The sequence below is a fragment of the Thrips palmi genome, unplaced genomic scaffold, assembly GCF_012932325.1.
Source record: "Thrips palmi isolate BJ-2018 unplaced genomic scaffold, TpBJ-2018v1 HiC_scaffold_4, whole genome shotgun sequence".
In the NCBI taxonomy this organism is placed as follows: domain Eukaryota; kingdom Metazoa; phylum Arthropoda; class Insecta; order Thysanoptera; family Thripidae; genus Thrips; species Thrips palmi.
The window spans coordinates 10116682-10129604 of record NW_023144631.1 but is presented as its reverse complement, the minus strand read 5'-3'; the positions used below and the strand labels follow the sequence as shown (position 1 = coordinate 10129604).

General features: G+C 37.7%; 2 protein-coding genes across 4 annotated transcripts; both read left to right on the top strand.

The window, feature by feature from the left end:
• Window positions 1-11: 11 nt before the first annotated feature.
• LOC117650092 (histone-lysine N-methyltransferase eggless) lies at window positions 12-6548 on the top strand. 2 transcript variants are annotated; one of them, XM_034393390.1, is made up of 23 exons: window positions 12-269; window positions 355-1316; window positions 1383-1494; window positions 1587-1730; window positions 1825-1922; window positions 2004-2204; window positions 2318-2500; window positions 2612-2847; window positions 2918-3117; window positions 3197-3396; window positions 3485-3551; window positions 3640-3791; window positions 3886-4034; window positions 4108-4312; window positions 4410-4577; window positions 4665-4807; window positions 4890-5070; window positions 5182-5311; window positions 5450-5546; window positions 5618-5676; window positions 5764-5844; window positions 5924-6084; window positions 6174-6548. In XM_034393390.1, exons 2-23 carry the CDS (start codon window positions 360-362, stop codon window positions 6378-6380), a joined length of 4131 nt encoding a protein of 1376 aa, XP_034249281.1. In that variant the 5' UTR covers window positions 12-269; window positions 355-359; the 3' UTR covers window positions 6381-6548. The 2 variants fall into 2 exon arrangements, with proteins under 2 accessions (XP_034249281.1, XP_034249280.1); XM_034393389.1 differs by having other exon boundaries at window positions 13-269; window positions 5761-5844.
• Window positions 6549-6869: 321 nt separating this feature from the next.
• Window positions 6870-12592, top strand: LOC117650096 (nicastrin). Of its 2 annotated transcripts, XM_034393396.1 has the most exons (14): window positions 6870-6997; window positions 7332-7430; window positions 7522-7645; window positions 7727-7991; window positions 8071-8218; window positions 8296-8562; window positions 8656-8888; window positions 8987-9162; window positions 9247-9430; window positions 9523-9750; window positions 9837-9951; window positions 10043-10235; window positions 10894-10978; window positions 11307-12592. In XM_034393396.1, the coding sequence occupies exons 1-13, from the start codon at window positions 6931-6933 to the stop codon at window positions 10952-10954; spliced, it is 2160 nt and encodes a 719-aa protein (XP_034249287.1). In that variant the 5' UTR covers window positions 6870-6930; the 3' UTR covers window positions 10955-10978; window positions 11307-12592. The 2 variants fall into 2 exon arrangements, with proteins under 2 accessions (XP_034249287.1, XP_034249288.1); XM_034393397.1 differs by lacking the exon at window positions 10894-10978.
• The last annotated feature ends 331 nt before the right edge of the window (window positions 12593-12923 follow it).

Genomic DNA, 12923 nt, shown 5'->3' with positions numbered 1-12923 from the left:
AATTTAAAAATAATTTTTTCTGTTGATACTGCTGCCGTCGTGGTTGTAGTGTAAACTCTATCGAAAAGAAACAACAATTAATGTTGAATCTTCCAGTCGAAAATGAGGAACCGTTAAAAATGCAATGGCAACATCCCCTAAGCCACTCTAATTGTTAGGTTCAAGTATTTGCCCGGTGTTTAACATCGAGGCGCGGATTCCGTCTAGGTTATGTGGATTCGGACTGCATTTCAGTTTTCTGCTTGAATATTGCAGTCTGTAGCCGAAAGGTAATTGACAAAAGAGAGAATCAAAATTTTAATTTGAACGTGTCCCGTCAACTTTTTCAGAGTTTTTCCCTGGTTCTTTTTCCAGACATCATGGAGGTAGATCTCACTGATGATGATTGTATCATGACAACTCCGATCCAGCTTGGTGCTTCGAAGACCCCAGCTTCGACACCCAAAACTCCTAAACCACCGAACAAACCCTCGGCGCCTCTAGAGATACTGGAAATTTCAGATGATGATGATGATGATATTATATTTGAGCCAGAGAAAGCAAATCCACCATCAAGCGGAGTTTCAACAAGCGCGTCAAAGCAAAGCTCTGATACATTGAAGAAGCTTCAAGTGTCTTCAAAAAATGACAAAACGGAAGATATTCAAGTATTCACTCCTATACCAATCAATGAAAGATTGCCATTACTCTCTTCCTTAGCTGAAAATGTACCTAAGAAACACTCAGCCAAGGATAAATCTGGTACAGATGATATTATTGAGGTATTTGATCTTCCCCCTTCAGTTTCAAATACAGAGAAAAGCAAACCATCTACTTCAGCTTCCGTAAGAACTCCAAGTAATTCAGTGGCAAAGAATCAGTCCACGCTTTTGCCCAAAGACAAAGCAACAGATCCTAAAGTGCCCAGTGGGCAGTCCAAAGGTTTTAAAGGTAGAAGCGACCCAACGGTAGATGATGTCATTGAGGTGGCAGAGTCTCCTCCGCGGAACCAAGAGGAGTTTTCGTCGCTCAACAAAGAGAAATCTGGGGCCAATAATGTTGCTGAGAAGAATGTTTCTATAGGTCAAGCTAAACAATCAAGAAATGTATCAACTTGTAGATATGTAGTAGATATAACAGATGAGGAAAAATCCAAGCAAGTCACCTGTTACCCTAAAAGAAATTCAGAAAATACGTGCTTGAATGTTGGCTGTAAATCTGGCGATGATCTGAAGAGTGCTCCCATGTTTGTGATAAGCTATTATGGCTGCAAGTTGAAGAAGGGAAAGTATGATGTTTGCGCAGAGTGTTTTCAAGCAGCAGTTGATCATCATGCGGTATGTATTCAGAGACACTGTAAACTATCTTTCCCAGTATCTCCTTTAACTGTTTGTTTTCTCCAGGAACTTGCCAATAGGTTGTGTCACCAGGAATCATTGTTTGCATATGAAAATTTTCGTATTAATGACATTCCTATTGTTGATCTCGAGTCTGATGAAGAAACCTCCGATAATGGTTAGTGAGCATGTTTGTCTGAAATTGTATTATATTGTTTCATTTTTATTTGATACTGATTGGTGTGAGATTCTTCGACTTTTTTGTTGCAGAGGAACCTCTTCCCTTTTCTGTACTCCTTGATCTAGAAAGGAACTTGGAAATGGCCTTGAATGAATCTTTTTCGAAGTACCACCTTGATTACCAGATCAAAGAAGCAACTGGAATGTTAACAGATAAAATGACTTCCTTAGAGTGTAAGTACATCAGTTGTGGGGAGAGATAGGTCTGATGTTAAATTTTGATAAATTTACTCTGCTGCTATTAACTATCTAAATGTTGCCTCACTAGTGGAAGGGAAAAAGATTGATGACCAATATGATCAGCTCCAAAAAGATATTGATGAAATGCGTAAGAAAGTGTATGAAAAGCACAACGCTATCATAAGAGTATGTATACATCTTAGTTCCAAATTTTGTGAAGTATTGTGTAGCTTTGTTGTTCATCTTTGTTTTGCAATGATTCTACAGCAAGTACCAAGCCTTGATACAGCAACTCTTACACTGCCCTCAACAACACCTCAACAATTTGATACTTCCACCAAGTATCCTCAAAATATTCAAGAATATCAACCATTTATGCCGCACCGAGGAGTTGCAATGAAGAGAGTCACAAATCATTCACTGCATTCACCTCACAGGCCAATATCTCCAACAAGTCTTGATGGATGTGTTAGTACTGATTACTTTAGGGAGAGGCTTTCTTCCCCTTTCAATTTGATGTCTTTCAATTTGATGTAAATTACACCAATACTTCTATTTATGGTTTTTGTGTGTGTTTACAGAGTCAGGAAATTGTTGCTCTCAGGGAGGTTAATATTCCTCAAGCTCCATTACCTCCAATTGGACCCCTTGTGCGTCCCAAACCACGTACAGATGATATTGTATATGTCATGAAAATGAGTTTCTTTGGTGTTTGGCTCCGTGGACGTGTAATCGATGTTACCAACACATCTGCTGCAAATTATGTAAGCTCATATACCTTTATAAAAAAACTGTTTGTGTTTTAAAATCATTTTGTTAAATTTAATAACTTTTACTTTTATTTTTTTTAAATTTTATTGTGTGAAAAAAAAAAGATTACAAATACAGTGTATAAAGTAAAAATGGAACTTCAAGCAAATAAAAAACAGTTCTCAATTAAAACAGTGCAAGGAAAGCACATGGCTTATCCCAACCCAGCTTCTGTTCGTCTGGAGGTTGGTACTAGAGTTATAGCTGTTTTTCAAGATGATGAAAGTAACAACCAAAACAAAGGAGGATCCTACTATTCTGGCCTCATTGCTGAACCCCCAAAACCAAATAATCGATACAGGTAGGTATGCGTTGCAGGTTTGATCTGGTTGTGGTGTCACATAATAACTCACCTTTATGATTGTTTTCAGATATCTAGTATTCTTTGATGATGGTTACGCACAGTATGTCCCTCATAATAAAATCTTAGTAGTCTGTGAGAGTTCTAGTAATGTTTGGGATGACATTCATCCTGACTCACGTGAATTCATTCGTAAATACTTAAACCAGTACCCTGAACGTCCCATGGTGAAACTGGCCCCAAACCAAGTTGTTAAAACCGAATGGAATGGTAAGGAGGAAATTAATGGTCAAACTATGATGAGTTCAGCAAGAGCATTCTATTCATCTGTCGGTCTTTTCCTCTCCAGGTAAATGGTGGATTGCCCGAGTAGTAGAAGTTGATGGGTCCTTAGTCAAAATGAGTTTTGATGCTGATAAGCGCACAGAGTGGATTTATCGGGGATCTACTCGATTACATCCCCTTTTCAATGAACTGTCCAAACAAGCTGAGGCTCAGGCAGTTGGCTCAGGCACAATAACTCGCATGCGTGGAATGGGTGTAAGAAGGGTATGTACATTTTATCTATTCTGTCTTAAAATTTGATCTGGGGTGGAGCTATTCAAGAGCTAATTTTTGTTCTTTTGTATATTCAAAGGTAAATCAACCATATGTAGAATATACTCAGAACACTGGAATTGAAGATGAAGGCAGTGAACCCGCTGGTAAATACTTCTTTGTGATTTGTCTTTATGTGAATGAATAAAATAAAAGGGGCAGAGGTCATTTGAGTGCTGATTTTATTTTTTCCAGCACCCACTGCAGTATCAGCGCCATCAACAGTTGTCCGTGCTGTAGCTAGAAAGAGTACTTCATCTAAGAAACATGAAATTCATGCTGTCATTCCACAGACGCCAACCTCTAAAACTCTGTTTTTCAGCCCAGATAACATTGGTATTGTTAAGGTAAGACTGTAAAACATAATTATAATAATAATGAGTAACATTGAAACGAACGGCCAAACAATGTTCTGAAACACTGATGCTTTTCCATATGCAGGAACTACAACTGCCTAAGGATGCTCTCATGCCTAAGCGACTTCAACCTCATACATGTGGCCCCCATTGTATTGGATGGATTAAGTATGACCCTGTGAAAATGCGAGGTTACAATCCATTGTCAATCCCTCTCTACTGTGGGTGGCAAAGGTAATTAAGAATTTCTTTTTTGTTTCATCTAGGCAAAATGACTATTTTATACAAGGTATTTTTTTTTCTGTAGGGAATTACCAAGGTTTAAGAAGAAAAGCACAATCCTTTATACTGCTCCTTGTGGGAGAAGGTTACGAAACATGCAAGAACTGCATAGGTATTTACGCATTTGTAAATCGGAAATGTCTGTTGATTTATTTGACTTTGACTATTGGGTCAATGCATTGTCCGAATTCACTCTCACAGATAAATTAAAAAAACATATTGTGCAGGAGGTATGCTAAGTTCTTTTCTTTTCTTTTATGTGTTGAGTGCTGTGTTTCAATTAATACTTCAGGGTTTTCAATTGTTTTTCTTTTTATATTATAACAGGACATTACATGTGGCAGAGAAAATGTTAAAATACCATTGATCAACTATGTAGATAATTCGCTCCCTGCTAATTTAATTTACAAAAATCAACGCGAACCGTATGAAGGTGTGCCATTAAACAATGATCCTGCCTTCCTATGTGGCTGTGATTGTACTGATGATTGTCAAGTAGGTTCAGTTTAGAAAAGTACTAAATATGATGTTTTTGAGAAAATGTTTGGTGCAAGTTCTACATGAATTTTGTCTTACTTGCAGAACAAAGAAAAGTGTGCTTGTTGGAAACTTACTATACAGGGTTCTGCGCTATACCCTGGTGGTGTGGAGGATCCAAATGTTGGTTATTACTATAAACGACTACAGGAGCGTGTTATCACTGGCATTTATGAATGCAATGAACAGTATGTATTTCCCTCGAACCATTTTCCCTCATTTCATAACTGAACCATTTTATTTATTTACAGTATTGTGCATTATTTGCAGGTGCAAGTGTTCAAAGAAAACATGCTTGAATAGAGTTGTCCAGCACCCACTGCAGTTGCAGTTACAGCTGTTCAAAACACCAAACAAAGGATGGGGTTTACGATGTGTGAATGATATCCCAAAGGGAACATTTATTTGTATCTATGCTGGATACCTTTATACTGAAGAAACTGCAAATACTGTGAGTACTGTTGTAGTGACTGAAAAAATTGGATTCAAGGTTGTAGAGAATAATAAAATGAAGACCAGTTTCTGTTTCACCAACATATTTGTTGTTTCTTTTTCTTTCCAGATTGGTGAATTAGAAGGTGATGATTACCTTGCTGAATTAGACTACATAGAAGTTGTGGAGCGTATGAAAGAGGACTATGAGAGTGATGTTGAAGATGAAGAGGAAGAAGAAGAAGAAGATTTTGTAGACAGTAGGTTTCATTATAGAGAATCATAAGATAAAAACCTAACAAACTAAAACACAAACAGCTAAAAAACAACACATGCCACTATTCTGCTTATCTTTCATGTCATGGCTATACAACTAAGTTTTGTTTGTAAATTTTCAGAAAATGCAGAGAGAAGCCGATACAAAGGAGAAAGTGACTCTGACTACAAGTCAGGACGGAAAGCCTCACTGGATAGTAACTCAGATGCTTCCATTAGGTAATTAATCTGTTTGAAATTTATTCAATTCCTGTAATCTCTTGATAACAATAGCCATTTTTCTATTGCAGATCTCGATTACGGAAGAGAACTGCAGCTGACTTGGACTCTGGGGATGACAGTAGAAATAGTAATGTATCAATTCATCATTCATAGTTCCTTTCTGGATTTTGTCACCTGGCTTGTAAATTAGTTGTCATATTTATCCTTGCAGCAGGTGATAAAGGGAGCAAAAGAAGAGAAACCTCTCAGAAAAATGATGCTGAAGATGATGACGGGAGTGATGATGACAAAATGGGTATGCCAATACAGAAATTCCCTGCATTTTTTAAAGCTTTGTTAAATTTTCTCAATATATTTTATCCTCTTTCCTTTAGAACGTCTGCCTTCAAGCTTTACACCAAAGCCCTTAACAAAGACACCTATTACTGATACTCCAGTTCGACGCTTTCAATCAGTTCGCAAATTTTATGGACCAAATGAGCGTGTCTATATTATGGATGCAAATCAAGTGGGAAACATTGGGCGCTACCTTAATGTAAGTAACTGATATTTAATTCTCAAGCACCCAGAAGAATCAACCTAATCAATCAGGAGACTTAATAATGGTGTATTTTTTAATTACAGCATTCCTGTAGTCCTAATGTGTTCGTACAAAATGTATTTGTTGACACCCATGACCTCCGTTTTCCTTGGGTGGCTTTCTTTGCATTGCAGTATATTAAAGCAGGCGCAGAACTCACTTGGGATTACAATTATGATGTCGGCAGTGTGCCAGATAAACAAATTATCTGTCAATGTGGTAGCTTGGAATGCCGTGGACGACTTCTATGAGATAATTTATTACAATTTTTATGTACAATTTTAATTTAAGAGAACTGATTTTCCTTGGGCAAGTCATTAGTAAAAATTGAAGTGCACTTTTTGTGAACCATGTGTTTGTGCAACTGGCAGTTTTAGCATGAATTTGGGTGAAATAAAATGGCCCATTGATGCTGTTTATGTCTTATTTTTTTGTTTTCTCCTTTCCCCATCCTACCCTCCTACCCACCCACTATACCCACCTGACTCACCATCCCTTGACTCACCTTACACTGAGAAGGAAACCTTTAAAAATTGACCCCCCCCCCCCCCAGATTACCGTCTATCTCATTCTGAGTAGAAAATCTAGCGCCAAAATGCTTATTTTCTCCCAGAGCAGATACTCCGAACTCAAAGAGGCCAACTTCACCGGGAGCCACCGCTGCCACCGCTCACTCCGCTCACCTCCCCAAAACCCAACCTCCCCTAGCCGCTGCCCCCCCCCCCCCCCCCCGGCCCCGTTGTCGTGGTAGTGGTGGTGGTGGTGGTGGCAGTGGTGGTGATAGGCGGAAAGCGCCGCCGGATGAATATGGGTTTCTCTCAAATTGTTTCATATTTTCTGTTAGTTTTATTACTATACAGTTGCAATGGTAAGTACAGTTGGATAGTCAGCTGCGGTTTCACCTAAATTTCATTGGGATATCTTGGTTCTTTTGCCCAGAGATGCGTTGTGATGGGAATTCAGTCAAACAATATCTCTTGTGTATCTCTTGTTTTAGACTGTTTCACTAACTTTACCTGAGTATTTTTTTTTACACACAAAGGGAGTTTATCCTTGTGGGTGTTTATATTGATCTTGCAGTACTCTATACCTGATACATCTCTTTGACCTAACCTATAAATCTGTTTGACAGCTATTGTTTTTCTTGTTGTTTTTTTCTAAATTCTTTTCCTATAGACTTAATTTATCTTATTATCTTTCAGGGGAAAGCCAACGTCTTAGGTATCAAATGTACGAGGACATAGAGGGGGCGTATGCTTGCTTCAGACGACTCAATGGAACCCATCAGTTCGGTTGTTCATGTAAGCTTGTCGGATGTGTATACGCTATGTAATATTTTATTTGTTGTTAAGTCAAGTGAGTTCCTAATACATTTGTGTTGCCATTTTTCAGCCTCTAGATCGGGTAACGTAGGTGTTGTCCATATTATTGAAAATCAAGCTGATTCGGATTGGTTAGTGAGTAATGGCTTGGCAGGTCCCTATGTTGCTGTTGTGCACCCTTCAATGTTTACCAGGTTTGTTATGCAGTCATTATGTACTTTTATGCAAAATTACTTTACGATGCAAAAGTTTCTTATTTTCCTTTTTGATGTCAGGTCTTTGCTGTTGACCCTGCAGTCCTCTGGTAAAGTCAATGGTGTTGTAATGATCAACAATAGCTCAGCTGAAAAGCCACTTCATTTTTCGCATGAAGACACATGTCCTAATAGATATTCAGGCCTGTCCCAACTTTATGGTCAAACATGTAGTGTTGGTGAGAAAAGTGGATGGAACCCTCATGGAACATCTGTGCTCCTTATGGATTGGAAATTTCCCATTTTCTATGTCACTGATAAGTCCCACATTGATCATTTGTACAAAGTAAGTTTGTCTCTGGTTTCTGCCTTGAATTTATAAATTACTGATGTAAATATTTAATTTTGTCAAATTTTGGTGTCAGTGTTATCAGAAACATAATGCAGTTGCACACCCTGGCGAACAGCTTGAAAGGGCTTTGTGTGCTCTCGAACTTAAGTCTCATATGTATGCTGCTGTAAATTCAAAGAAATGCATGAAAAGGAACAACTACCAAACCCTCTTTTCTCAAGGTAACTACATTGCGATTGTTTTTTGTTGTCTTTGTTTGTGAACTTGGTGTCTTACTTATTTGTGCATTTAATTCTAGTCAATTCATGTGATCCTTTGGGTGGCCGCAATGTTTGGCAAACATTATTTCCCCGCTCAACCCACCAACTAGGCAATGGCTTGGATCAAAGAAGTTCAAAGCAAACAGAAGCAAATGGTTCCATCGCAGTTTTAGCTGCTCGCATGGATTCAACTTCTATGTTTGATGGGTTGGTTCCAGCATCTATTGGAGCTGTTTCTGGTATTGTGACCCTAATTTCTACGGCTCAACTTCTATTCCGAATGATTCCTCAACAAGAAAACTATGGTATGGATCTGTAGAATTATACAAGTAACCATGCGAAACCCTTCTTCAACAAATGATTTTCTATATTTGGAACCCTCTTTATTTGTAATTCAGACAAAAATGTTCTATTTCTGCTCCTTGCTGGAGAATCCTATGACTATATTGGATCCAGCCGTATCGTTTTTGATATGAAACAAGGGACATTCCCAGTGAAGCCAGATCCATCTGTCGCTCAGCCACCACCAATTGGACTACAACACATTGGACCATTCATTGAATTAAGCCAACTTAAAAAACCAGCTGATGGACAGCCTCTCTATGTTCACCGCTTAGAGGATTCTTCAGAGGTACAAATACAATTTTAGGATGATTTCTGGTCCATATTGCACTTTTTACATACTAGGAGACTAATGTTTTGCCTTCTCTTGTTTATTTTGTTTTTCAGGTCAAAAACTTTATTAAAATCTTGCAGAGGAATGGGAATGGTTTAGGTGTTCCTATAAGTGACAAATTGCCAGCTTCAAGAAATTTGCCCCCTGCTTCATTACAAACCTTCCTTGCTGAGCGGCCTGACATTCCAGGTTTAGTCCTTACAGAACATGCAGCACAGTACAGTAACAAGTATGTGTTCATGATTCACCCTATACATCATTATGGTCAATTGTTTCAATTCAACAAGATACTTATGTGAAATTTTTTTTATAGCTACTACCATAGTGTTTTTGACGACACTGCTTCGCTGAACTACATATATGCCAATAAATCAGAAGTACCAAATGATAGCATTCAAGCATATTTGGCAAATGTTTCAACAACTATAGCCCATTCATTGTATGAACATGTTACAAACAAGGAGTATCTGGGCTCTCTTACTGCAGACAAAAACCTGGTAAGTGAATTGTAATTTATTTGCCTATAGGTTGTTACATCAAGTGTTTTTAAGAAGGGTGTGTTTCAAGGTTAGTTAATTTTCTTTCTTAGATGGATGAACTGCTGCACTGCTACTTGGAGCAAAACAACTGCTCTCTCTTCCAATCTGCTGTTGCTGGAAGTTCTGAAGGGGAAGAGAAGCCTTTGTCCTACTATGTAGGAGTTTCTCATGTTTACTCATTGGTGTCTATTCTCACTGGAGCTGCAATGGCTCTTCTGACAGGCAGTCCAACTAAGTTCAATGAAACTGACTGTCATAATAATGCTTCAACCGATCAGGTACTAAAATCCTTTCCGAAAATTGTTAAATAATTTTCCATTTCATTCAATTAACCGCTCCCTCCCCTCTTTTTTTAAAAAATAAGGTGTACCAATATATTTGGGTGAGCTCCCAGTGGAATAATTCCTCAAGCCCTAAAGTTTGTCTGCAAACAACAATGAACTTTTCTTCGGCTGTTAGCCCTGCTTTTATTATAGATGGTTTGTAAAAATTGTGAACTTTCTTGGGGATCTGCTATAACAGATGTCCCATAGATGGCTCTAGTAATTATGTTTATTTATTTTCTTGTAGGCTATGACATGGCTTCTGGAAAATACAGCACTTGGACTGAATCCGTGTGGCCGGAATTGACTGCCAGAATGTTCCTAAAGCCTCCATTTTATCAAGAAGTGATAACATTGGTTCTTGGAATTGTTGTTTTGGGTTTATCCTTTGCTGGTGTATTTTACATCAATGGACGCAAAGAAATTTTGTTTAGCCCAGGGTAAGTTCTTTAAAAACTTTTCTATTAAAGCATGCTAGCACATCTCTTTATATCATTTTGATTACAGTGGAACCTAGTTATAACATTGCCTACTCTAACATTATTATCTATCATTTTGAAAGACATACCATAGTGTACTTTCCAACATCAATGTTATAAACAGGTTTTTCTGTTGTTCTTGATGTTTCCTTGATTGTGTGTGTGGTGTCATGTTGCTTTTTTTGTAGAACTAAAAAGTACTTTGGTTCGCCTGAAATAATGTAGACAGATAAGCTGTAAATCCAGAACTTAGAGGTCTTTTAGACTGTGCATGGTACTTTTTTGGTTAATGCATTTATTTTTGGTTACCTCCACAACTCGAAATCCCCCATGTTTTGAATTGTGAAAAATAATTGGTACATTGCAAGGATAAACTAAAATTATCTTACCACAGCCAGGTCATAGTGCATGTCTTGTTTACTCTTAATTTACTGATGTTTTACACTAATGTTAGCTCAATTTCAATTGCATGATATTAATTTATTATTATTTTACTTATGATGCCTTTACCTAAGTTTTTCTTATAGTTCTCAAAGCTCTGTTTATTCTTCTTATTGATTGGAAATGCATGCAGTTGTAGAACAGTGTGTTCTTACGTAGTGGGCTACTGTCTGAACAGAGCGAGCACTGAGGACGAACGAGCACCTCTTATCCGCACCAATGACCAGGTGTTTTGCTGAGATCTTAACTTGTGTACAGGGAAGGTAGGTTACAGTCCCATTAATGGCTACCAAGCTGCTTCTTTTCTTGCATGTTCTCAGCTGCCATTCATGTAGTTGGAAATGGCTCACATTCAAATTTACTGGGTATGATGGTTATACTTTTCTTCTAAAACCTCTTTGGTTCTTTGCTTGCTTTGTGTTTTTCTTTGTCAGACATCAAAATTAGGCTATGAATATGATATAGCATTCAGATGCAAAATGACTCATGTATTAAGACTGTGTTGTAATAATCATTATCAAACTATAACCTGCCACCTTCAAATATCCAATGGAAGATGTTCATTCGTATTTTATTTTGTCTGTTTTATAGACTACCCAGCACATAGGAATACGCCGCAAACCAAATATCAATGGTCACATTCCACCGTGACAACTCGAATGTGGCTCAGCTGTGAGGGCTTCATTGTCGCGTTGTGATGTAGTATATGTAGGATGTGACAATGTTTGGTTTGCACCTCGGAAGATGAAGTTATGTTCTCAAGTGAATGCTAGTAGGAGTTGAGCCAAGTGGCTGGTACAGCTACTGTCATTTCTGTGATGGCAATTTTTAGAAGTTGTGTTTCTTTGTATAGTTATTTTTTGTTTGTCTCTTGGTGTTTAAGTACAGCTTCAATTTACATTGAGTTCATAATTTGTAACAATTTTAACCCTTAAAAAAAAACTTATTTTTTCAAAAGCATTTTGCTAGTAATTGGACACATTCCTGATTTTTGCTTGGCAATGTCCTCTTGTAATGGAACTATTGGACCATTTTGGCAGAATAAAGACTAAAGCAGCAGGTGCGCATCCTCCTAAAATGCCATCAGGTCTTGAGGCATTCCAAGTGGTCCTTGAGAAAATTATAGGAAGGAATATTGGCTGGAGCAGAAGCAGAAAAGATGTAGAGGAGCAGAAGTGACCAGCTGCTAACATCCCTAAATAAATGATTGGAAGGAATGGACAACTTTCATAAAGACCGTTAACACAGTTGAGTTATGAGCTAAAGCTTTGTGGTCTGACTGTTCGTAGTGGAGAGGGAAGAGCACTTCTTAATGTAATAATAGGAATTTTATCTGGCTTTTCTGCTATCTTGACAGTAACTAGCATTGTTATTGTATTTGTCTTATTTATTTATAAACTCACTGACAAGACTGGTAACATTCTAGATGTACTCCTTGTATGTTTTTTTTTAAATTATTATTTGGAATCTAGATGATTTGAGTATATCATCAACTCATTTTATGAGCTAATTTCTAACTCTTGATGAAAAAAGGGGGGCAAATGTTGTTACTTAAGAGTATTAGAAAGTCAATATTGTATTGTGTATATATGTAAGTAGAGTATGCAGTTTTAAAGAGAGGGGTTGCGTGATTGATTGATTGAACTGCACATCATGGGGCATTATTATTATTATAAAATTGTTCATTGGAAAAAATTGTTTGTGAACAATAATTTAATTGTGATAAATATAAACTTAGAAACCGTTTAACAGATAAGCTGTTTCAAGTAAGATTCGGCTGTCTCATGCTTAGATTTTAGTTCTAATCTTCCAATGTGTGTCTCTTTATTGAATGTGGAGTAACCTGTTTGATTAAAGTGGATTATTCTTATTAATGATATTGTGTTTTGCCTCTTTTAAAAATTTCTCAAACCGTATTTTTCCATCTAGAGGCTTAAATACTAAGTATATAGACCTCTATCCAAACCCACACCTCCCATCCTGAAGCATCCATCATGCTCCAATCAAACTACAGAGACGCCGAGTCTCCATGATCAAACCATCAAACAGACCCTCACACAAAACGTGTGTTGGAGCAGTCCTATGATTTGGGGAAAGTTAAGGCATGGTTAAAGAGTAAGACGTTCTTTGTTGGAAATTTAAATTTAGTGACATCACATAGTTCGTTAGCCGGCCGTGGACTTCCACAGAGCGCACCACCACGCACCA